Source organism: Mirounga leonina, unplaced genomic scaffold (assembly GCF_011800145.1).
Source record: "Mirounga leonina isolate KUSES-001 unplaced genomic scaffold, KU_Mleo_1.0 Mir_117, whole genome shotgun sequence".
Classification (NCBI taxonomy): domain Eukaryota; kingdom Metazoa; phylum Chordata; class Mammalia; order Carnivora; family Phocidae; genus Mirounga; species Mirounga leonina.
Genome location: NW_023270274.1, coordinates 6,052,400 through 6,077,760, shown reverse-complemented (window position 1 = coordinate 6,077,760; position 25,361 = coordinate 6,052,400). Strand labels below are relative to the sequence as shown.

The 25,361-nt window shown below is 37.0% G+C and overlaps 1 protein-coding gene across 9 annotated transcripts in view; it reads left to right on the top strand.

Annotated features, from left to right (window-relative positions):
* LOC118007296 (kinase D-interacting substrate of 220 kDa) overlaps positions 1-25,361 on the top strand; it is a 102,086-nt gene that overhangs the window by 31,147 nt on the left and 45,578 nt on the right. For all 9 annotated transcript variants that reach the window (XM_035000315.1, XM_035000314.1, XM_035000312.1 and 6 more), the window contains exons 10-22: positions 185-283; positions 1,591-1,689; positions 4,475-4,652; positions 8,811-8,975; positions 10,059-10,238; positions 11,053-11,218; positions 13,232-13,383; positions 13,565-13,854; positions 14,633-14,773; positions 15,707-15,950; positions 16,306-16,394; positions 18,348-18,492; positions 23,126-23,288. In XM_035000315.1, coding sequence (XP_034856206.1) covers positions 185-283; positions 1,591-1,689; positions 4,475-4,652; positions 8,811-8,975; positions 10,059-10,238; positions 11,053-11,218; positions 13,232-13,383; positions 13,565-13,854; positions 14,633-14,773; positions 15,707-15,950; positions 16,306-16,394; positions 18,348-18,492; positions 23,126-23,288 — 2,111 coding nt within the window. The remainder of the gene's footprint in view (positions 1-184; positions 284-1,590; positions 1,690-4,474; positions 4,653-8,810; positions 8,976-10,058; positions 10,239-11,052; positions 11,219-13,231; positions 13,384-13,564; positions 13,855-14,632; positions 14,774-15,706; positions 15,951-16,305; positions 16,395-18,347; positions 18,493-23,125; positions 23,289-25,361) is intronic.

Genomic DNA, 25,361 nt, shown 5'->3' with positions numbered 1-25,361 from the left:
TTGTTTTCTTAGACTTCTTTCATAAAGAATTTCTTAAGAGTAAATCCAAGATGGAATAAGGGTTAGTATTATTTCCTGTTTGTTGGTATTCTGGCAGAACTGTTAAAAATGATGTTTTATGTTTACAAATAGCAGTTTCCAATATTGTATCTTAAGTGATGGTTGATTTTTTTCTATTATATAGGACAACAAAACTGCTTTGTATTGGGCTGTAGAGAAAGGAAATGCAACAATGGTGAGAGATATCTTACAGTGCAATCCTGACACTGAGATATGCACAAAGGTATCAAGGACATTTCTGTTCTCCTAGCAATACCCAGTGCTGAATATTAGTACTGCTTATTTTTTTCAATCGTCTTTTGTTTGATAATAGAATTATACTGGTTTTACTGGTAATAATCTATATTAAATTGGGGAGTAATTCTGTATCCTTTCAGAAGTTCATTCACAGGAAAATATAGTGTATAATGTGTTACTTTAATTAAATACTTTCAGAAAATACAATATCAGCTCTTCATAAATTGTGGACAGATCATTTTTTCAGAACTTTTATGCTTTTATTTGGAATGCAGAACACATTTCCTTTTAAAAGACCAATGTGAGTGGTTCTTGGTTCCCCAAAATGGTCACTTTAATCTATTTTGCTCAAATCATGTGAAAAATATAAAACCTATATAAGACTTTAGTGATTGTATTTGACCTTATGTGTAATAGTTTTCCATGGGGAAAATGTATCTGGAATGGATGTATTTGGATTGAATTGGTAGGAATTCTAAATGAATAAACAAACTTGTGGAGTCACCCATAAGATACTCCTATTTTATCTGCTAGAGATTGGGACCAGCATCTTCCTATACTATGGTAGCTTTAGAGCCCTAGGGCAGAAAGTTTCCTGGGATACCTTTTGGTGTGTGGGTGGCTCCTTGATAATAATTTTTTTTTTAAACCTATGTGTCAGCCATTGTGACCATCTGTGGGTTCTGACCAGGTTTCTGTCTCCTAATTCAGTGCTGAACTATGGTCTCTTCCTATATCCCTTAATTTGATTTTGAAAAGCAATCATTAACTTTTTTGAGGTTTTCCAGAGGCACACTTCTTGTATCAAATTGTTTTTCCTGTTACACACAGGTCCTTAGGTGCACAGAGAACTGAAGTGATGCTAGTAAAGATCTCTGAAAAATTTAGGCACTGGCTTGCCTGGACATTGACTGGCCGAGCTGTGGGTTGGTTGGTGGGGAGTGGTGTGAATGGGAAGTAGTCTCTGGAGGGGCTGCCCATGTGCCAATGGTAGAAACTGGGAAATGGCCAAATCAATGAGGGGCAAGGGACTGTTGCCAGAAATGGCTGATAAGGAGGTGGGCATATCCATTCTTGGCTGAGTGATATAAAATTATTTTGATACAAATGATTGGCTTGGAAAGGAAAAGCGTTTTTCTTGTTAGTTTTTACAGCTATGTTTTTTTGAGAACATTTTCAATATAGACTTGTGCCAGAGTCAGATATTTGAATTCTTATATGTGCATTGATGTGACTTTAAACATTTATGAGTAAAGCTATTAATCTGGCAAACCTTCTTATCTGTGCCTGCAGGACGGTGAAACACCACTTATAAAGGCTACCAAGATGAGGAATATTGAAGTAGTAGAGCTGCTGCTAGATAAAGGAGCTAAAGTATCTGCTGTAGATAAGGTAAAACATCTGTGCAGAGAGAACATTTTTTGGAAGGCTGTTGGTAGACTGACCTGTATATTTGCTGGACTTAAGGGAGTCTGGTTTTATTTTGTGGAGGGAGAGATTACTTGCCGGGGTGATCTATGTGGGATTTTGGTCCTGTGATCTCTTCTTGGCTGTTCTGATAGCGTGCTGAGGAATGGGCAGGCTTAGGTTGCTATTAAAGAGGCTGCGTCAGATTTTCCTTCTGTTGCTCATACCAGTTATGGCAAGCTGCCATTGACCACTGTACAAAGAGGACGTCATCAGATGTAGAGCTTGTTGCAGACAAACAGGAGGAAAGAATCCAAGGGTCTGGAAAAGATAGAGCAGACTAGTGTTAATATCCACTAACAGGAGGTAAAATGTTCTGCCATGTCCTCGCCATAATCGTCTTAGAGAAATGTTCATATTTTCCATGGCAAATTTAACTCTCAATTGCTTACTACTTCATATAGAATTGATTCCTGGTTTGATTTTGTTTTCATTTTAAACAGGATTCTTTTTCTACTTCTTGATTTCCTCCCATAAAAGGAGTGAATTGATTTATATATGAAGTTAGAAATATAAATTTTTCCATCTAAATGTATGATATGATTTGGGCTCTCCTAATCCATAATAAATTGAAGTTTATCTTTCTATTATTTACGAGGCAATTAAACAAAAAACACAGAATCAATATGTATTTGCATTTATCAAGAAACAACATTGTTTAAGAAAAAAAAAAACAAAAAAATCTTCCCATCTATTATTACCATGTTTGTATAATTTCATATAAAAGAAAGTAAACTTTGATATTGAAACTAGGAATGACATAAAATCAAGAGATTTTGCAGTTGAATATATTTAGCTTTATAGAAAACTTCCTGCGTTGCCTCTTCTCATTCTGCCGTTGACTTGTTTCTGGCCCTGGCCTCCTAATTTGCAATAAGAAACCACTAGACTAAGTGCCCTTTAAGATTCCACATGGCCTCATTAATTCGGTAACATGTCATTTGTAAATATTTGTTTCATAACCACTAATAAGTTTCCTGGAGTTCTCTGTCTCCGTATCCTTTTGTGTGTTGCCTTGCCTCGAGTCAGCACATACTTGCTGAAAAGCACACATGATATCCTTGGAGCATTTGTTTTCATTCAACACATACTTAGGATGGATAAGGTGCTGTCATGCTAGAATTTGGAATACAAACCTATAAAAGTCTTGATCCTGGCTCTTCATGGAGGATTTCATACAGATACATTTCAGAATGAAGATTAATGCTATTTTCACCTAGTCTCTCCCTGATCTCAGTTCTGCACACTGGCTGAGTGTGTTAACGTCTTCCCTGCATTTTCAGAGACCTTTTGTCTGGCAGAAATGCCACAGATGATGTTTCTACCTTCTCACAGGTTCAGGGATATAAGAGACGAGGTTCAGGTGGAGAAATAAAATGATGAAATCTGGTTTAGGTGTGTTTTGTTTGAGGGCTGATGAGACATTCAGGAAGCTGTCACCAATAGGCATTGGGAAGTGTGGGACTAGAATTTGGGCAAGAAATCAAGCCTAGTGATGAGAATTTGTCACTTAGTTACCGAGAGATAAGGATTGCATGGTGTGACTAAGGTCATCAATGGGAAGAAAGATGAAAGCTGAGGTCAGAACTTATGGCATGTGTCACATTTCTGCTTTGTTTTATAATTTGCATGTTTATCTAATTTCTTCCTGTTATACTGTAAGCTGTTTAGGGTCAGGAACTGTTTTGTCTTCCATCTTTTTATCTTCCAGAGTACCAGCACAGTGCCTTACATAGAGTGAGCTTAGTACATAGTTATTGTGCCATGTGTTTAGGATGTGGAAAGAGAATCTAGAAAAGGAAAAAGTAGACCCAAAGCAGAAGAGGAGAGTCAAAATCAAGATAAGGTTGTGCCATCAAAGCTATAGGAAGAATATTGCAGGTCATTTTCATTTAGTGTTCTAGAGAGATCAGGGTAGATGAGAACTGAGAACTTAATTTGTTAACTTTTTAGGTCATTGTCTTCAAGAGAGGTGTTTGTGAAGTAAAAAGTGGGAGAACACATTGCAGACCTAAGGTTTTTTTTTTGTTTTTTGGTTTGTTTTTACATGTTTTCATTAGTGTTGGATGTGAATACTAATGTGACTAGGGATTCTAATAAGGGAAGAAGGTAGGTTGATATAGGGAGAAGTGAAAGGTGAGGAGGGCAGAAGAGGTTGTACTGGACAGAGATGGATAGGTACGATATGAAGGACTCCAAGGAGAGAAGTGTAGAACGAATTTAAGGGCCTAACATGATGGTGGCTGGTTGGCAGAGCGCATGGGAACATCTGAGGTCACTCATGCTAGATGGGATATCAGTATAGATTGTGAAGCTTTCTAGACAAATGCAGAAGAAAGTTGTACAGTAGAATTTAAATTAGTTGGGGAAAGTGGAGGACATCATGGACAATAAATAATTGGATGAGGGATAGAGGTAAATCCATGGCCTGGGAGGTGCTGCAAGGAGAAAGCCTGTTGCTTCTTCTTTCAATGAGTTGAGGGGAGGGGAGAAAAATGACCTTCATTCTAGAGGGCTGTGGGAGAAATAATACCCAAGAAAAGCTAGGTGAGGAACATGGGAAAAAAATTACAGAGGAGAGAGATAAAAATTCAGATTACTTACTCTCCCTATATAAAAAATATGGAAAGTTCAGAAACATGAAAATTGTTATTCTGTATATACTATATGTAAAGTATATGAAAGTTCCAATTTCCTGTCTGTTTTACAGAAAGGAGACACTCCTCTGCATATTGCTATTCGTGGGAGGAGTCGGAAACTGGCAGAACTTCTTTTAAGAAATCCCAAAGATGGGAGGTTACTTTATAGGCCCAACAAAGCAGGCGAGACTCCCTACAACATTGATTGTAGCCATCAAAAAAGTATTTTAACTCAAATATTTGGAGCCAGTAAGTACTGGGTTTTGTTCCTGACTGCGCTTTTTAAAAATGAATGTTATATGAAAAACTAAGAAGCCAATAGCAGTTTTGCATTTATCACCTAACTGGAGATTATGGAAGTTGAGAAAGTTATTATTTTGCTGTGGAAAAATACTCCTTCCTGTCAAGAGCTCTTCTGCATTGTCCTGTAGCATCAAAATGAAGTACATCCGGAGTTGTCCATCAACTTTTAAGACCTCTAAAAATCTAGCCTGCTTTTCTAAAAATCTTTTCCTTCTTATTCTCCCAGGTATACTTTGTGCTTTTATCAAAACATGCTCTGTTTTCTCTGTGGCCTGAGCACTTAGAGTTCTCCATGTTTCCTTGTTATGCCTGCCACAGGTCTTACCTCTCCATCTTCACCAAGGTTCCTTGTCTGAATCTCTCTCCAAGGCTCCTGTCAGTTGTCCCCTTCTCAGTGACGTTTTAACTGATCTGCCTAAACCAGACAAAATTTTTGCCTCATTTGAATACTTAAGCACTTGTGTTTACATTTCTTTTTTTTATACTTATTATATCTGGCCTTCTTTTGCTTTTAGAATTTTCTCCCTTCCGATTCCAAGTTCTTCAGGACAGGGACTATTTCTTCTTATCTTTATGTCCTCTGTAACATCTAGCATAATGCTTTGAATATTGTACTCAAATAGTTTTTGATTGAGAAGAATGTACATGAGTATATAATCATATGTGGTGTTTTGAAATATGGAACAATTTTCTACTAGAATTAAAAAAGAGATATGCCAGTCCCAGAAACCAAGGAGGTCGTAGAATCCCACCACCTTCCAGTTGAGCTTCTTACTTATAGATTGTTTTTAAGTATGCTTCTATTGTATTATGAGTTCTTGTATTTTAAAATATTTTTTCTAATAATATTAATGCATACTCATAAATTTCAAAAATGAAGACACGAATATAGTAGAAAGTGCAAATTTCCCATTGTCACTTATATCTTAATTCATAACTGTTGGACCCTACAGGATTTTCTATACATTTCTAAAAATGTTTTGTACTATATATACAGTTTTAAAAATTAATAATCGGGTCATACCGTATTATAAATGTTTTTAATAATGAACTATATTTAAAAGCTAGTACAGTAAACATCTTTGTACATGTATTCATTAACTCTTGTTTTTAGGATTATTTCGTAGAATAAATGCCCAGAAGTAGAATAGGCAAGTCAGTTAATGCTCATAGTTTTGGGAGACTTTCCAAATGACTGTAACAATTTCTTCTGCCTTGGACCATGTACTGTAGGGCAGCTCCCCATGACCTTGAGAATACTGGAGAGCGCCAGCCTCCTTAATCTTTCCTAATCAAATCAATACAAGAAAAAAAATCTCATGTAATTTGCATTATAAAATTATTAGATTGTGATCTTTTCATATATTCACAGGATATTTGTATTTTTGTCATTTTCCTCTTTGTATCCTTTGCCCATTTTTCTCTTGAGTTTTTGATATTTTTTTAAAAATTGATTTTAAGTGTCTTTATATGTTATGGATATGGATCCTGGGTCCATCCTATATGTTGTACCCCCCTCCCAGCTTCTTCTTTGTTTATGGTGATGGATTTTTTTTATTCCCCATCTAAAAGTTATGCAGATTTGTAGTTTATTTGTTGGTCTTTTCCCGCAGTTCTGGCCTTAGTGTTATATTGAGAAAGAAGGGCCTTTTCCACACAAAGATTAAAAAGGTTTTTTTCCTTGTATTTTCTTCTAGTATTTTTTATGGTTTTTTACATTTAATTTTTTAATGTTTCAGAAACTTATTTTTTTAATTTAATTTTATTATGTTAGTCACCATACAGTAGTACATCATTAGTTTTTGATGTAGTGTTCCATGATTCATTGTTTTCATATAACACCCAGTGCTCCATGCAATACGTGCCCTCCTTAATACCCATCACCGGGCTAACCTATCCCCCCACCCCCCTCCCCTCTAAAACCCTCAGTTTGTTTCTCAGAGTCCATAGTCTCTCATGGTTCATCTCCCCCCCTTCATTTTCCCCCTTCCTTCTAATATCCTCCATGTTATTCCTTATGTTCCACAGGTAAGTGAAACCATATGATAATTGACTCTCTCTGCTGACTTATTTCACTTAGCATAATCTCCTCCAGTCCCATCCATGTTGATGTAAAAGTTGGGTATTCATTCTTTCTGATGGCTGAGTAATATTCCATTGTATATGTGGACCACATCTTCTTTATCCCTTCGTCTGTTGAAGGGCATCTTGTCTCTTTCCATAGTTTGGCTATTGTGGACATTGCTGCTATGAACAATGGGGTGCATATGGCCCTTCTTTTCACTACATCTGTGTCTTTGGGGTAAATACCCAGTAGTGCAATTGCTGGGTCATAGGATAGCTCTATTTTTAATTTTTTGAGGTACCTCCACACTATTTTCCAAAGTGGCTGTACCAACTTGCATTCCCACCAACAGTGTAAGAGGGTTCTTCTTTCTCCACAACCTCGCCAACATTTGTTGTTTCTTGCCTTGTCAATTTTTGCCATTCTAACTGGTGTAAGGTGGTATCTCATGTGGTTTTGATTTGAATTTCCCTGATGGCTAATGATGATGAACATTTTTTCATGTGTCTGTTAGCCATTTATAGGTCTTCTTTTGAGACATGTCTGTTCATGTCTTCTGCCCATTTTTTGACTTGATTGTTTTTTTTGGATGTTGAGTTTGAGAAGTTCTTTAGATCTTGGATATCAGCCCTTCGTCTGTAGTGTCATTTGCAAATATCTTCTCCCATTCTGTGGGTTGCCTCTTTGTTTTGTTGACTGTTTCCTTTGCTGTGCAGAAGCTTTTTATCTTGATGAAGTCCCATGAGTTCATTTTCCCTTTTGAGAAACTTATTTTTTTAAGGTATAAGATGTATAGAGTTTTCCTTTAATTTTTTAAAAAATGGATGGTTCGCACCTCCCAGCACCACTTATTAATTCCTCCCTTGCCCACTGGTTTGAAATGCCACTTATGCTAGTATCTTGTGCTGGTTCTACAGTGCTTTAATTATTGTAGCTTTGTAGTGTATTTTGATTTTTCTCCAAAGACAACTACTCTTTCTCTGGTAGTTTTTTTTTTTTTTTAAGATTTTATTTATTTATTTGACAGAGAGATAGAGAGAGAGCACAAGTAGGCAGAGCAGGAGGCAGAGGGAGAGGGAGAAGCAGGCTCTCCACTGAGCAGGGAGCCCGATGTGGGGCTTGATCCCAGGACCCTGGGATCATGACCCGAGCCGAAGGCAGACACTTAACTGACTGAGCAACCCAGGTGCCCCTCTCTGATAGTCTTAAAATTTTTTCTTAGCTATTCTTACATGTTCTTCTGCCTTTCAATTTTTCAAAAATTCCTGTGGATTTTGATTGGAGTTGTCTTAAAGTGATAAATTAATTTGGTGAGAATTGCTGTCTCAAAGCTATTAAACCTTTCTGCCTGGAGCCATATAATGTCTCTTTTTCTCTGATTACTATATTTTATTATTCAGTAACATTTAATAGCTTTCTGTATATAGGTATTAACACATTAAATTTATTCCTATATCCTAGTTTGTGTTTTAATCATATTTTATTGATTCTAAAATGTACATTGTTCCATGTTTTAACATGTCTGAAATTGGAATGTGTTTTATAATTGATGGATAAGAGAGCATTGTGTCACAGTTTGGCAACATGTTTTTTCTTTCTTAGTTATACATAGTAATGGTGCATCTTACAATAAGTAGGTATCTTAAGTTCAGTGAAATAACAGTGTTTAAGAATCTTTTAACCGGGGCGCCTGGGTGGCTTAGTCGTTAAGCATCTGCCTTCGGCTCAGGTCATGATCCCAGGGTCCTGGGCTCTAGCCCCGCATCGGGCTCTCTGCTCAGCAGGTAGCCTGCTTCTCCCTCTCCCACTCCCCCTGCTTGTGTTCCCTCTCTCGCTGTGGGTCTCTGTCTGTCAAATAAATAAATAAAATCTTTAAAAAAAAAAGAGAATCTTTTAACCTATTTTTTATACAGATGTAACCATTTAATAAAACAGTTTTTTTCTAATTAAATAAACAATTGATAACTGAGAATTGATGTTCCTTTTTTAGTGGTAATGTCTCTTTTTAATGTAAGGATATGGTGTGTTTATAATTACAGGACACTTGTCTCCTACTGAAACAGATGGTGACATGCTTGGCTATGATTTGTATAGCAGTGCGCTGGCAGACATTCTCAGCGAGCCTACCATGCAGCCACCCATTTGTGTGGGGCTGTATGCACAGTGGGGAAGTGGGAAATCCTTCTTACTGAAGAAACTAGAAGGTAAAGGGCATGTTTGTACAAAGTCTGTATATATAATGAAGCTTCCTCTGGTGTTTTTCCTGAAGTAAAGCAAAATAGATTTTCGTGTATGAGTATGTGTTGCACAGGTTACTAAATTGAATGTGTTACTCCTTCCAGTTGATCCTCCACACAATCATTTGAGTTCTCTTCCTAAAACAAAGATCCAGTTGTGTTATAACATTCTTAAGATCCCTTGGTAGCAGATTTTCTGCATGTGCTATTTTTATTATTATTATTAATTTTAAGTAGGCTCCACCTAACATGGGGCTTGAACTCAGGACCCCAGGATCAAGAGGTGCATGCTCCACTGCCAGCCACGCGCCCCTGCATATGCTCCTTATAGTCATCCTATCCAGAGCCCTTCCTAAACTTGTCACTTCGCATGGCACACCCACCAGCGCTGCCTCATGCGTATGCCCCGTGTTGCAGTTACAGAGGGCTGTTGGCTCTTGCAAGAACAGACTAGATACTTTTCCTGAGTTGCTCCCATTGTTAGGAACTTCCTAGACAGCTCCTCTCACTGCCCCTTTGGTTGGCAAAATCTTATTCATTCTTCAAGGACAGGTTTCAGTATTGCCTGTAAAGTTTTTATCAAATAGCAAAGTAACGTGTTCCAGTTTTGTATGTGGAAACTATACCTTGTTGCTTATATAATACAAACCACAAAAAATAAAAACAAAATCTTGACAGATGGGAATATATGGAAAAGGATTTGTGTATCCTCAGTATGAAGCAAGAGAGTGGGTAAAACAAGGATGGGTGTACCCCTAGGGAATGGAGTTAGGATGTTTATCTAAATAAGACATTGGCAAAAATGGTTGAGGAGCAACATTCTATCTAGGAACTTAGTAGTAAGTGCCCAGTAAACGTTTATATTGAAAATTGCAAATTGAGTTAGAAGTTGTATTTCTTAAAAACTTGGGAGAAAAAAACCCAAAACTACACCTGAAACTAATATTACTCTGTTAACTAACGGGAATTTAAATAAACACTTGGAGGGGGAAAAAAAAAAGAAGTTGTATTTCTTAAAACAGGATTAAGATTTTCCTGTTTCTCTTTCAGATGAAATGAAGACTTTTGCAGGACAACAGATTGAACCTCTTTTTCAGTTTTCCTGGCTTATAGTATTTCTGACCTTGCTGCTTTGTGGAGGGCTTGGTTTATTGTTTGCTTTTACGGTCGACCTGAATCTTGGGATAGCAGTGTCATTGAGCTTCTTGGCTCTCTTATATATATTTTTTAGTAAGTTTTTGCTTTTTATTTTTTCAAAAAATAGAGACAGGGTTAAGACTCCTTGTTTTATTTAAAAATATTAACTTAATAGTTTATATATCTATATTTATAAAATATAAAATATTATCTATACCTCTCCTATAAGTGATTTTCATAATTAATTAAAAGATTTTCATAATCTTTTTGCTGTTTTATAAGTTAGCCTAGAGGAACTGTCCACACCCTGGCTGGAGTAGCTTTAAACACTGGTGTACTACTCGTAGATATTGAAGTAGAACTCTGATTTATTATACTCACTTTTTTATATGCTAATGACTTACTGTATTTTAAGTCTTTTTTGAAAGTAAGTCTTCATAGCCATCAATGGCATGCTCTTGGGCATTTTGATCATGCCTATGATCTTTATTTTACTTAAAAGCAAAGAAAAAAACAATTATAGTCCTATTCTTAGGGGATATATTCAGTTGTAGCAGAGGAAATAGATTCGCTATTAGAGGAACTGGTAACTTCAAAAGGTGCAAAAAGTGATAAACCCAAAATCATTTACATTTGAGTCTGAACTAAGTGATATGTTTCTGTTTAAGGCATTATCTTTCTGATTGTGTTTCTTACGTCATATTTTAGCTAGTTTCCTGTTTTCCACATACCTTTTCTGTGTTGGTTAATTAGCTGAGGAATTCTTTGAGGAGTAGTTAGGAAACAGCATGGAACCAGGGAAAGTCGTATAAGCCTACCTCTCATTACTTGATATTTGACAGTGTGAGAAGAGAGGCTGCTTGAGTGATGATTGCTTTGAATAATTTTTTTAAACTGTGAATTTCAGTTGTCATTTACTTTGGTGGACGAAGGGAAGGAGAGAGTTGGAATTGGGCCTGGGTCCTCAGCACTAGATTGGCAAGACATATTGGATATTTGGAACTCCTCCTCAAATTGATGTTTGTAAACCCACCTGAATTGCCAGAGCAGACCACTAAAGCTTTACCTGTGAGGTGAGTTGGTCCCCTTGACAGAAGTAGCTTTTCATAAGATGAAGCAAAAATAAAGTTTATAATGCGTTCTCAGTGTATGTTCCAAAAAAGCATTGATTTCTTTTTTTTTTCCAAAGATTTTATTTACTTATTTATTTGTCAGAGAGATTGAGAGAGAGAGCACAAGCAGGGGGAGTGGCAGGCAGAGGGAGAGGGAGAAGCAGACTCCCCAGTGAGCAAGGAGCCTGATATGAGACTTGATCCCAGGACTCTGGGATCATGACCCAAGCTGAAGGCAGACACTTAACAGACTGAGCCACCCAGGCATACCAAGGCATTGGTTTCTTGAGCTTTTTATATGAGAAATAAAACAACATGTCCTGGTTAAGTAGGTTTGAGAAACACTTTATATCATATCTTCCTCTTGTACATAAAAGGATGAGAGACCCCTCTCCCTAAGAAAATCTGGTTAACTTGGATTTACCAAATTTGATCTGGGCATAACCGCCCCCCATGACACCTTTTCCATCCTTTAGGAACACTTTGAAGAGAGCACAGGATGTAGGATGGGGTCCTGGCATCCCCTTGCATTAGCATGTAACCTTGGCTACTGAGCGTGCCCTCTGAACCACTCTTTCCTCACCTGTGGAAATAAATTGACTTGCCTGTCTAAAATTATTATTAATGTCAAATAGGAAATGTATGAGAAAAGAGTTCAGAAAAGGTGAAAAACATGTATGTCAAAAATAAAGGAAAGGTAGAGGGCTCCAGAGAAACGTCAAATGAAAAACAGAATTGAAAGCAAGAGGAATTCAATAAAAATTAGCAAAATAGTTAAATGCATACTAAATGATTAAGAATTTTAAAATTATTACAAGATAAAATGTGTAACTTAAGATGAAAATTAATAGGCCAAACCAGATGAAACATCAAAACTATAAATATAATAGATAAAAATAAAAAACTTGTGTTGTTAGCATATATGATTAAGTATTAGGAGAAGGATTTACAAATGAAAAGGTAAAATGAAAAAGTTAAGAAAACATACAGAGTGGAATAAAATAATTGAGGGAAATATTTTCACAGAAAATTTATTTTAAATTAATGAGATGTTATTTAAAAAAAGTTAGAACAATTAAAATAGCATAAATCACGGGCGCCTGGGTGGCTCAGTTGTAAGCATCTGCCTTTGGCTCAGGTCATGGTCCCAGGGTCCTGGGATCAAGCCCCACATCGGGCTCCCTGCTCGGTGGGAAGCCTGCTTCTCCCTCTCCCACTCCCCCTGCTTTGTTCCTGCTCTCACTGTCTCTCTCTCTGTCAAATAAATAAAATCTTTAAAAAAAATAGCATAAATTAATATCACACAACAGAGTACAGTGTGATCCTAGATTGTATTTTGAAAGCAGTGCTTTTCTACTGGATTGAGATGAGCATTTAATTTAGGGATGGAAGGGGAGAAAGGAGCAAATGCAGAAATCCTATCCACTCAGAGGATCAGGATACAAATTATTCAGTTATCTCAAAGAACAACCTGAAAAGAATCTTTTACACCTCATTTCTAAATCCTTACTAAATGTTTAAGCTATAAATAAAACATTCTGAAACTTGAGTTTTGAAATGGCCTTAAATTCTTAATGACTGTAGTATTCTGTCAGCCTTCTGATCTCTTCGGTTGGGGCCTCACATGCTTCCCCGCGTGGCTCTTTCAGTCCCTGTGCCGAAGGCCCTGCATGTGTCCGATGCCATGCCTGAGCTCTGCCGCCACGTTTGACCCTGCTGCTTTTCGTCAGAATTAACTGCATACAACTCTGCCACATTTTACTTTGGTTATTGCCTTTTCCTAAGACAAGTATGTACGATGTTAGAAGTGGAAGGAACCTAATTACAAGTTCTTTTCCCTCTTCAGAACTTGAATGACAATATTTTAAAAGAGACATTAAGAAAATGTAGGGTACATGATACAGAATTGATGTATGTGGAAATTATTTATTTCTTTAGATATCTGAGTAACATTTTACTTCCTTTCCCCCCAAGGTTTTTGTTTACAGATTACAACAGGCTGTCCAGTGTAGGTGGAGAAACATCGATGGCTGAAATGATCGCAACTCTCTCAGATGCCTGTGAGAGAGAGTTTGGCTTTTTGGCAACCAGGCTCTTTCGAGTATTCAAGACTGAAGATACACAGGGTAGGACTTCCTTCTTCCTCCTCCTTTATGTGTGTAGGGGATGAGGCTGGGATGAATGTTCAGTGCATTTCTGTGAAAACACGAATTGAACATCAGAAATTCATATGCCATGACTGTCACGGTTAGGTTCCTCTAATACTTGGTATGTAGATAATTGGTAAAACCATTTGTTGTCTTACAGGCAAAAAGAAATGGAAAAAAACATGTTGCCTGCCATCTTTTGTCATCTTCCTTTTTATCTTTGGCTGCATTATTGCTGGAATTACTCTCCTGGCTATCTTCAGAGTTGACCCAAAACATCTGACAGTGAATGCTGTCCTCATATCAATCGCGTCAATAGTGGGATTGGCCTTTGTGCTGAACTGTCGTACATGGTGGCAGGTGCTGGACTCTCTCCTGAATTCTCAAAGGAAACGCCTCCATAATGCTGCCTCAAAACTGCACAAACTGAAAAGTGAAGGATTCATGAAGGTAAGCACTCACTGATCATTAGACAGTAAATGAATGTGGGTATGCTACCATGACCCTGATGGTGGGGCTTTAGGGCGTGGACTCTGTAAATGTTACAGTGTTGCATTTGTTTTTAGTTTTAGTCCAGATTTGCCCTGTGGAAATGTACATTTGAAGTGGGAAAAATGAAAACAATACAGGTTTTTATAAAATAGACTTTTGTAAGGTACTTCTGGAGTTAGGGGATTGCTCCACAGGTCACCACCTCCCTACTAGTAATGGGTTTCCTGCCTAATAAGATAGGCTCCTCTAGAGCCCGGTAGAGGAAGCAAATTAAACCACCAAAACATATAAAATAGGACCATACTTTTAGAATCAAAAGGGACTTTATACAATATCTGTAACCCCTTCCTTTGATCAAGGTCATGTGCCATCAGGAGCCAGCTGTAGTGTGGTGTTTAGATCATTTGAATTTGCATTCAATTCATAGTCTTTTGACTTTCAGAGCATGTGATCTTGGCAAATAAGTCACTCAGCCCAGTTTGTCCTTTTACAGTGGGTGTGACTGTGGCTACCTCATTGTAAGGGTAAAATGCTCTAATTTATGTAAAGTCATAAATTTATAAATTATCACATTTATAAATTGTGAAGCACTCACTGCGGTTTTAAGTGGGACCACAACTGGCAGTGAGGACGTGGGATTTCTTTTCTTGCTATTAGATGAGCTTCTGTCAGACTTTTTAAGAAATGTGCTTAAATTTCTTGTATCTTCAGTGCTTCTGTCCTTTCTTTTGCATAGGTTCTTAAGTGTGAAGTGGAATTGATGGCCAGGATGGCAAAAACCATTGACAGCTTCACTCAGAATCAGACGAGGCTGGTGGTTATCATTGATGGATTAGATGCCTGCGAGCAGGACAAAGTACTCCAGATGCTGGACACTGTATGTCTTCGCCATCTTGAAACTTATAATTGTCACATGTGGTAGCTGAGAGGAATGACTTTGTGAATTTCTCAAGTGGAATTTGAATAGTACTTTCTCTTTTGTCAAACCAACTATTTTTTTTAAGATTTTTATTTTTTATTTTTTATTTTTATTTATTTGACAGAGAACAGCCAGCCAGAGAGGGAACACAAGCAGGGGGAGTGGGAGAGGGAGAAGCAGGCTTCCTGCAGAGCAGGGAGCCAGATACGGGGCTCGATCCCAGGACCCTGGGATCATGACCTGAGCCGAAGGCAGACGCTTAACGACTGAGCCACCCAGGCGCCCCAAACCAACTATTTTTTTTTAAGTGCAGAAGTATAGCAGGAGTAAATGTCTCATCACAAACAGATTTAAATAATTTTAGCTTCGATGGCTGTGTGAGAAAATGAACAAAATAGCTCTGAAGTCCATAGTGTGACTCCAGCTTTCTTTTGCAGATAGTTATGGTTAGAATCAGAGGCAACAGTAGAGAACCCACAGAATTTGTAGTTTTTGTTTAAATAGGGGTACATCAGTGGCTCTCTATAAGGTATGTTAAAACAATAGTGTGTAGCTGTGGAGAGAGACCAGTGTGCCCAGCACCTCATGTATATTCACAAAATTCCTGTGTGTTTTGATCTTTCCTTTTAATGTAGACTGTAAATATCTCAAAATAAGACAGGATTGTTTTCTTTGGAGGTTTTATCACTGTTAGATGGTGAAAAATTGTCAGATGGTGAAAAAACAGATTGAGACTTCAATGAAATTTGTTTTCATATGAAGTAAGAGTTTGAAAAAAGATAGTATTTAAAAAATATAGTCACCAAAGGATAGTACAGATTTGAAAGGGACTTTTTGTTGCCTTGGATAATTTGAAATTTATATCATAAGTACACATTTTTTCTACCACAGGTCCGAATTCTGTTTTCAAAAGGCCCATTCATTGCCATTTTTGCAAGTGATCCACATATTATTATAAAGGCAATTAACCAGAACCTCAACAGTGTGCTTCGTGACTCAAATATAAATGGACATGACTATATGCGCAATATAGTTCATTTACCTGTTTTCCTTAATAGTCGTGGACTAAGCAATGCAAGAAAATTTCTTGTGACTTCAACAACAAATGGGGACATTCCATGCACAGATAATGCAGGTAAAGATCCAGTTCCTCAGGTACTTCGGTTTGAAGTAGTTACATAGTGTTTTATGGTGACTCCCCTTTTACCTTGAAAAATACTGTTGGTATTTCATTTCTCTTTAAACATCATGTACAACAGGGGCACCTGGGTGGCTCAGTCGGTCAAGTGTCTGCCTTCGGCTCAGGTCGTGATCCTGGGGTCCTGGGATCGAGTACCGCATTGGGGTCCCTGCTCTGCGGGGAGCCTGCTTCTCCCTCTGCCTCTGCCTATCTCTCTGTCTGTCTCTCATGAATAAATAAAATCTTTAAAATAAATATCATATACAACAGAATTTTAATACAATGGTGCTCTCTCGACAAATTCTTTAAGGGATACAGGAAGATGCTGACAGAAGAGTTTCACAAAACAGCCTTGGAGAGATGACTAAGCTCGGTAGCAAGACAGCCCTTAATAGACGGGTAAGATGCCACTGTTTTGAGCCATGTGTTGGTATTGCTGTTGTTCAAATAAAGCTAAGCTGATACTACTTAAATATATGCTACTGTAAATATTACATTAAACTCATCAAATAAATTGTATTATTGAATTTCCTTTTGGCTTCAGGTGGCATTTTAGGAAACATGTGAGCCTAGAGCCCATAACAACTGTGGATTGTGTGGTAGGCCCCATCCTCTCCTAACCTGTTCCCAGGTGCCCTTCCTCCGAGCAGCTGAATCAGAATCTTTGGGAGTGAGATTTTAAAGCTCTCCAGATGATGTCATCCGGGGTTGAGAACCCCCGTATTCATTCCAGGTTAGGTTGTACCCGTTCCAGGTGCCTGTTGCCACCAGAGCTGTACGGGGGAAAGAGGCTCGTGGTGTGAGAAGAGCTCCATGCTCTTCCTGCTGGCTTTCCTCTTTCCCTGATATCTGTGAGGTGTGACCCTTTCTTTTACACCCACATAGTAATTGTGTGTCCTGCCCAGCCACCTCAGGTTTCTCCTCGAACACTTGTGTTTTCCCTGTCCTACTCCACTCTTAGAACCCTCTTTTGTATATAGATCGAGAGAGTATTATAAGACAGGAAGATGTCCACTTGCAGGTAAGTTACAGTGATAGTGCCACTTAACATTGGGCTAGCATTGGCACTGTTTTCTTTTTCCTAGTTTGCTACCATTACATTTGGGACATTTTATATAATGTGTCTTCAGTGACATTTTAATGTTTTGATTTTATGTCTCTAACCTATATAAGTATGAATGCAAAATTAATATCACTTGATAGTAATAAATTAGGAGGAGGGTATAATTTCACATTTCGAATTTGTCTCTTAGTAGTCTGGCCTTTTGGGCTCCCTGTGCTTGCATTCACCATGACTTCAGATGAGAACTCACCTTTGTTGTGCCTGTTGTTCCTCGGATTCGAAGGGATTCTCTATCCCACTCTGCCCACTAGAGCGCCTTTAATTCTTTTTTTTTAAAATTTTTTATTGTTATGTTAATCCCCATACATTACATCATTAGTTTTCGATGTAGTGTTCCATGATTCATTGTTTGTGCATAACACCCAGTGCTCCATGCAGAACGTGCCCTCTTTAATACCCGTCACCAGGCTAACCCATCCTCCCACCCCCCTCCCCTCTAGAACCCTCAGTTTGTTTTTCAGAGTCCATCATCTCTCATGGTTCGTCTCCCCCTCGATTTTCCCCCCTTCATTCTTCCCCTCCTGCTATCTTCTTCTTTTTTTTTTTTTTTAACATATAATGTATTATTTGTTTCAGAGGTACAGGTCTGTGATTCAACAGTCTTACACAATTCACAGCGCTCACCATAGCACATACCCTCCCCAATGTCCATCACCCAGCCGCCCCATTCCTCCCACCCCACCCCCCACTCCAGCAACCCTCAGTTTGTTTCCTGAGATTAAGAATGAAGGAATTCTTAATCTCAGGAGCACCTTTAATTCTTATATATATGTGAGGGTAGTTGTCACACATTTAAAAATAACCTAAACATCAAGATGCTGAATGCTTAAAACTAGACAAGAATTTATTTGCTTTATTATTTCAGGGTCCCTATGAAAATGGAACTCCTATAAGAGTTTGACTTGAATTCTCTTTCCATAATTCTGCTTATTTATAATCTTCAAGGCATTTAACTTTCTCTAACCGTAAGCTATGAATCAAAATACATCTGAAGTTAAAGCACACCATCTGATGCAGTTGCTGCTGATACTACTTTATAACTGTTCTGTAAAGATTCTGCCTCAGGGAATAATCATAATAATGACTATTATTAGTATGTAATCTTCCTCTTTGACTAAAATTTTAGATTATTTTTGTTGTCATCATAAACATATATTAGCTTCTCAAAAAGCCTTAAGTTCTCAGACTTGGAGTATTGGTTCACTCTCATTGTTCTTAAACTCTTTCAGGATACTTACCGAAGAAGGCAGATGCAGCGGACCATTACTCGGCAGATGTCCTTTGATCTTACAAAACTGCTGGTTACCGAGGACTGGTTCAGTGACATAAGTCCTCAGACCATGAGAAGATTACTTAATATTGTTTCTGTGACAGGTAGCTTTTGTTTCTTACTATCTTGTGGTAGATAATAAACTTGAACACATTAGCAAAGCAATTCACTTTCAGAAACAAAAGGATGTACTGTGTTCTTTTGTTTATACTGCTGTATACCACTTTTATTTGCCTTAAGTGTATCTAATAAAACCTATATTAGTTTTGGGGCACCTGTGTGGCTCAGTCGTTAAGCGTCTGCCTTCGGCTCAGGTCATGATCCCAGGGTCCTGGGATCAAGCCCCGCATCGGGCTCCCTGCTCGGCGGGAAGCCTGCTTCTCCCTCTCCCACTCCCCCTGCTTGTGTTCCCTCTCTCGCTGTGTCTCTGTCAAATAAATAAATAAAATCTTTAAAAAAAAAAAAAAAACCTATATTAGTTTTGACAATGAAAATCAACCATCAGTTGTACACTGTTATTTTTAAAACTTGATGATTTAAAAAATCTTTTATTTCACCTCAGGTTTAATTTTTCTCTTTGTATAAAGATAATTTTATGCTAATTTGTATGACTGAGTATAAATAACTTAAAATTTAAAATGTTGGCATTCAGATTTTGTACACTGTTTTAGTTTTCAAATGATAGATTTTTTCTTTTTTATTGGGTTAAGTAAAATAACACATAACAAAATTTACTATCTTAACCGTATTGAAGGGTATAGTTTGGTGATATTAAATGCATTCACACTGTTGTGCACCCATCACCACCATCCAGCCCCATAATTCTTCCCATCTTGTAAAACTGAAACTCTGTACCTGTTACATAATTACTCCCCCTTCTCCCCTTCCTCAGCGCCTTGTAACCACTATTCTACTTTCTGTTCTACAGAATATTACTACACTAAGTACCTCATAAAAGTGGAATCATATAATATTTATCTTTTTGTGACTGGCTTATTTCACTTAACATAATGTCTTCAAGGTTCACCATGTTGTAGCATGTAGAATTTCCTTCCTTTTAAAGAATGAATACTATTCCGTTGTGTATATACCATATTTTGGCTTATCCATTCATCTATTGATGGACATGTGGGTTGCTTCAATGTTTTAGCTATTGTGAATAATGATGCTATGAACATGAGTGTATCTTAATATTTTCCAAGACCGTGCTTTCAGTTCTTTTGGATATATACTCAGAAATGGAATTGCTGGGTCACATGGTATTTCTATTTTTAATTTTTTGAGGAACCTAATTCTGTTTTCCATGGCTGCACCATTTTACATTCCCACCAACAATGCACAAAGGTTCCAATTTCTCTACATCCTCACCAACGCTTTTTTCTTTTTATTTATTTTTTGATAGTAGCCATCCTAATAGGTGAGAAGTAGTATCTCATTGAAGATTGGATTTGTATTTCCCTAATGATTAGTGATGTTGAGCATCTTTTCTTATGCTAATTGCCATTCCTATATCTTCTTTGGAGAAATGTTTATTCAAGTCCTTTGTCCATTTTTGGATTGGGTTGTTTGGGTTTTTTATTGTTGAGTTTTAGAAGTTCTCTGTATATTGTGGATATTAATCCCTTATCAGATAAATGATTTGCAAATATTTTCCCTCATTCTGTGGGTTGCATTTTTACTTTGTGGATAGTGTGTTGGGTGTACAAAATTTTAAAATTTTCTTGAATTTCAGTTTGTCTGTTTGTTGTTGTTGTTTGTGTGGCTTTGGTGTCATATTCAAGAAAGTACTGCCAAATCCAGTGTTGAGAAGTTTTTGTCCTATGTTTTCTTCTAAGTTTTAAGTTACATTTTATTGTTTTAAGTTACATTTAGGTAACTTGATCCATTTTGAGTTAATTTTTATTTATGGTGTTAGGTAGGGGTTCAACTTCATTCTTTAGCATGTGGATCTCCAGTTTCCCCAGTACCATTTATTGAAAAGACTGTCCTTTCCCCATCTAATGGTCTTGGCACCCTTGTCAAAAATCATTTGACCATACACATGAGGATTTATTTCGGCTCTCTATTCTGTTCTGTTGATCTATATGCCTATGTTTATGCCAGTCTATACTGTTTTGATTACTGTAGCTTTGTAGTCAGTTTTGAAATAAGGAAGTGGGAGTCCTCCGGTTTTGTTCTTCTTTTTCAGGATTATTTTGGCTATTCAGTGTCACATGAGATTCCATATGAATTTTAGAATGGGTTTTTCTATTTCTGCAAAAAATGTCATTGGGAGTTTTGACAGAGATTTCATTGAGTCTATAGATGACTTGGGTTAAAATGTCAATAGAGTGTTCCAATCCATGAACATGGATGTCTTAATTATAATTTAAAATGTTGAAATTTGGGGGCACCTGAGTGGCTCAGTCGGTTAGGCATCTGCCTTTGGATCAGGTCATGATCCCAGGGTCTGGAGATCAAGCCCCGCATCAGGCTCCCTCCTTGGTGGGGAGTCTGCATCTCCCTCGCCCTGCTCTTGCACTCTTACTCGCTCTCTCTCTCTCTCTCTCCCCCTCTCAAATAAATAAATAAAATCTTTAAAACAATGTTGAAATTCAAATTTTATATGCTGCTGTTGTTTTCGTTTTCAAATAATATTTTAAATAAAAATATTGACAATAAAATTGAAGATTATTGCCCTGTGCCTGAATTCCATGCATAGAATTCAGCTCTTCACCATGTTAATGCTTACATATAAATATAAATACATATAAATATAAATTTAGTATATAAGTGTATGTTTCTGTGCATTGTATTGAATGGTACTTTGTAATATTGACTAGTGTTAACACTGTTATGATAGTTACACTGGAATTTGCTTTTAGACTAAGGTTGGGGTACATGCTATGAACTAAATTGCAAGTGAAGTTGTATCTAGTATATGTACAATATTTTTGGTAATTAAATCCCTTTAAGTGAGGTCTCAAACTGTATTAAATTGATTATGTTCTACAATGGAAATGTTCTAGCATATTATCAATATCTTTGTATGCATTTAACAAATATATGGTGACTGTCTAGATATGCCAGATATCAGTCTGGGTATTGTGAGATAAGCAGTAAACAAGATAAAGTTCTTGCCCTATTGGTAAAGACAGAAACATATAAAGTCATGTAACAATAAGTACCATAAAAACCTCATCTACCCTTACCATTTAGTGTCGGAATGCCCCTGGTGCAGTCATTGTCTCTTTCCTTTTCGATCTGAACCAGCTCCTTTGGTGATCTCATTTAGTCCCAAAGGGTTGCATACCATCTACATGCAAAAGATTCTCAAATGTATATCTTCAGCCTTGTTGCTCTCCAGTTGCCTACTTGATATCTAGTGGTGTCTAATATATGTCTGATACATACCAGGTCCAAAACTGAACTTAAGATCTTCTGCCCCAAACTTAATCCACTTATAGTCTCCCATCTCAGTTAATCCAACTCTTTTCCCAGTTCCTTGGGCAAAAAAACATTGGTATCTTTTTTTCATATACTGCCTCCAATCTGTAGTGCATTCTTTTTTTTTTTTTTTTAAGATTTTATTTATTTAATTGACAGAGAGAGAGCAAGAGAGGGAACACAAGCAGGGGGAATGGGAGAGGGAGAAGCAGGCTTCCTGCTGAGCAGAGAGCCCGATGCGGGGCTCGATCCCAGGACCCTGAGATCATGACCTGAGCCGAAGGCAGTCGCTTAACCAACTCAACCACCCAGGAGCCCCTCTAGTGCATTCTTCAGTTCTATGTTTAGACTATATCCAGAATTTGACCATTTTTCATGATTTGTAACATACTACCCTTATCCTTTGTATCATTATGTCTCAACTGTATTAATTATAGCAGTAGCCTGATATCTCCCTGCTCCTACTTTTCCTCTGTGGTCTGTTCTCCATGTGGCAGCTACAGTGACCTTTTGAAATACATGCCAATCATGTTATTTTTCTGCTCAGAACTCTATTATCTTCCCATTTTGCTGAACATAAAAATCTTAAGTCCTTACAGTTTCTTACAAGCCCCTTTTTGACGTGATGTCTCTCTCTTTACCTCTTTCCCTACCTCTGACCTCATCTTCTACTCTCCTCTTCCATCCCTTACTGACCTCTTTGCTGTTCCCTGAAAATGCCTAACATGTTCCTGCCATGTAATGATCTTTCTTTGGAGAGATGCATAATGGGCTTTCTCATCTCCTTTTAAGTCTTTGCTTAAATGTCAGCTTTTCAATGGGACCTTCCTTTGTTACCTTATATAAAATTACACTTCCTTCTTCGACACTCCTTGCTTTATTAATTTACTTCATAGAACTGATCACCTTCTGATGCACTATATCATTTCCTTATCAACTTAGAATGGTACTTTAGAGGATGGGGTCCATCATGGGTGCATTGATGTTCTGCTGTCTGATTGTGGGCAGTGTTGAGACTGGCTGACACATAGTTCTGAAAGATTTTTGCCTGCATGTATATGGCAGTATATAACACTAGTAGCAGATGACACAAAAAAATTACTTTAGACTTAAACAGAATTGTGTTTAATCCCTAGCCTTTTTCCAGTACAGCTCTTTGAATTATAGAAGCCATATAAATAGTAGGTTTGAATTTGTAGTGTAAATAAAATTGCAACTTTTAAATATTTAAATTGTCAATATGCTAAATGCTTTGCTTACTATAATATTACACATCTATTAATTTTAAAATGTTTTTTATATTTTTTAAAGGACGATTACTGAGAGCCAATCAGATTAGTTTCAACTGGGACAGGCTTGCTAGCTGGATCAACCTTACTGAGCAGTGGCCATACCGAACTTCATGGCTCATATTATATTTGGAAGAGACTGAAGGTATTCCAGATCAAATGACATTAAAAACCATCTATGAAAGGTACTTTGACCTCTTGATATTTAACTTTATCTTAGATTGAGTTGACTTTTCAGAAAAAAGTTAATGCATATAAAACAAAATGAATACAAAATAATATGCATGAAATGTATACTTCTGGATTCAACTAACCATTCTCATTAATTCCATTATAATTTTGGAGTTGTATTAGCACAGGTAAATATCTTATGTAAAATTTACCTCTTTAGTTGGATATAGTCTTCCCTTTTCAGGGTAACTTACATGGTAAAAAAAAGTTTAATTAATAGTCCTATTAGTTTTGTGTATTTATACATACAAAATGCAAATCTTGAAATGTTATTATTTTTTCCATCTTATTTTTTATTCTAAGTGTCTTTACTTAGAATATTAAGGAGATTAAATTATTTATTTATTTATTTATTTATCCATTTGAGACACAGAGATACAGGGGGAGAGAGAGAGAGCATGAGCAGGAGAAGAGGCAGAGGGAGAGGGAGAAAGAGGCTCCCCGCTGAGCCAGCAGCCCAGTGTGGGGCTTGATCCCAGGACTCTGGGATCATGACCTGAGCCAAAGGCAGACGCTTAACCATCTGAGCCACCCAGGCGCCCCAAGGAGGTTAAATTTTTTAAATCATTAGTACAGATATTTTCAGTTTTGTATCTGGAGGACTTTTGAAACTGAATATAAGCTGGAAAACATCTTTTGCATTAAGCAATAAAGGAATTTATTGTTCCTTTAAGGTCAGTCATTTGAAGTACTTTTAAAATTTTTTCTTCTGGTAAGAAATTAATTAAATTTTTTCTTGAAAGATACACAGTTAAGGTTCAGTGAAATATCAAGTATGTAAAGTTTTAAGAGTTGACAATTTCTTATCAAATTCACAAATGAAATTATAATCCTTTTTGTTTGCCAGAATACTTAATACCTTCAAAGAGTTCAATTGCTGCTCTAAATAAACATCTCTTAGAAAAAAGATAGTACCAAGAAATTATACAATTTTGTAAAACTCGGTATAACTGAAATAATTATTTTAACATATAAATGAAATACTAACTCTAACAAAGCATTTAGTATATAGTTCATATATTAAAACTTTTAAGATCACAAGAATTTTTTCCAGAGTACTGTCAGCATACAGTTTTCCTTATTTTTCAAGCCCCATATTTTTAAAAGATTTTATTTAGAGAGAGAGAAAAAAAAGAGAGTGGGGGAGGGAGAGGGAGAGGAATGTCAAGCAGATTCCGTGCTGAGCGTGGAGCCCAGTGCGGGGATAGATATCATGACCCTGAGATCATGACCTGAGCTGAAATCAAGAGTCGGTCGCTTAACCAACTGGACCACCCAGGCACCCCTCGCCATTTTTCATGTATGTATTTTATTTAATCCTAGGCTTTAGAATTACAGAGAATGGTGTCGTAATAGTCTACAGATAGGCACTGTTCTTGATTTTGCTGTTTAATTTATACTAAAGTTATTTAAACTGTGTGCTGTGTCAAGTAGGTGTTCCAGTAGATGGCAGTGATGCATAATTACTGCCTGCTGTAGAGAAGTGGCACTGAATTTCATCTGCTCTTTGATATTTTAGAAATTATCTTTTTTCTTGTAAGATACACGATTGATTTTTCTCTTGGTTGTGTAGAAAAATAGTTTTATTTCATGAATAAGTTTTACGTCATAACACGTGTGTAAAGTTATGAATGTTTGCTAGATGAGCATAGTTATTATTAAACAGTTAAAATTTAGCTTTTTAAATGTTTTAACTTCTTAATTATAATTCATACCAATATAATAGGTTTTATTTTTCACGTGGTATAGTTTTTACACAAAGTGCTAATTAGCATGGACAGGTAGTCCTTTGGCACTTCACCTCATCCTTGAGCAATTATTATTTGTGTAAATAAAAATATGTCTGAGAAAAAACTAAGCCTTCATTTAGGAGCTATAAACAGGACTCTTAGAGTCTGTCTGAACTGGTATTGTTGTTAGAGTAATACATTTGGTTTCAAGAAATTTGAAATCATGGCAACAGGAGAGCTGCTTGTCTCACAGGGGTCCTCATTTAAGGAGGAGGGGTTGCTCATCATTAGTGTTTT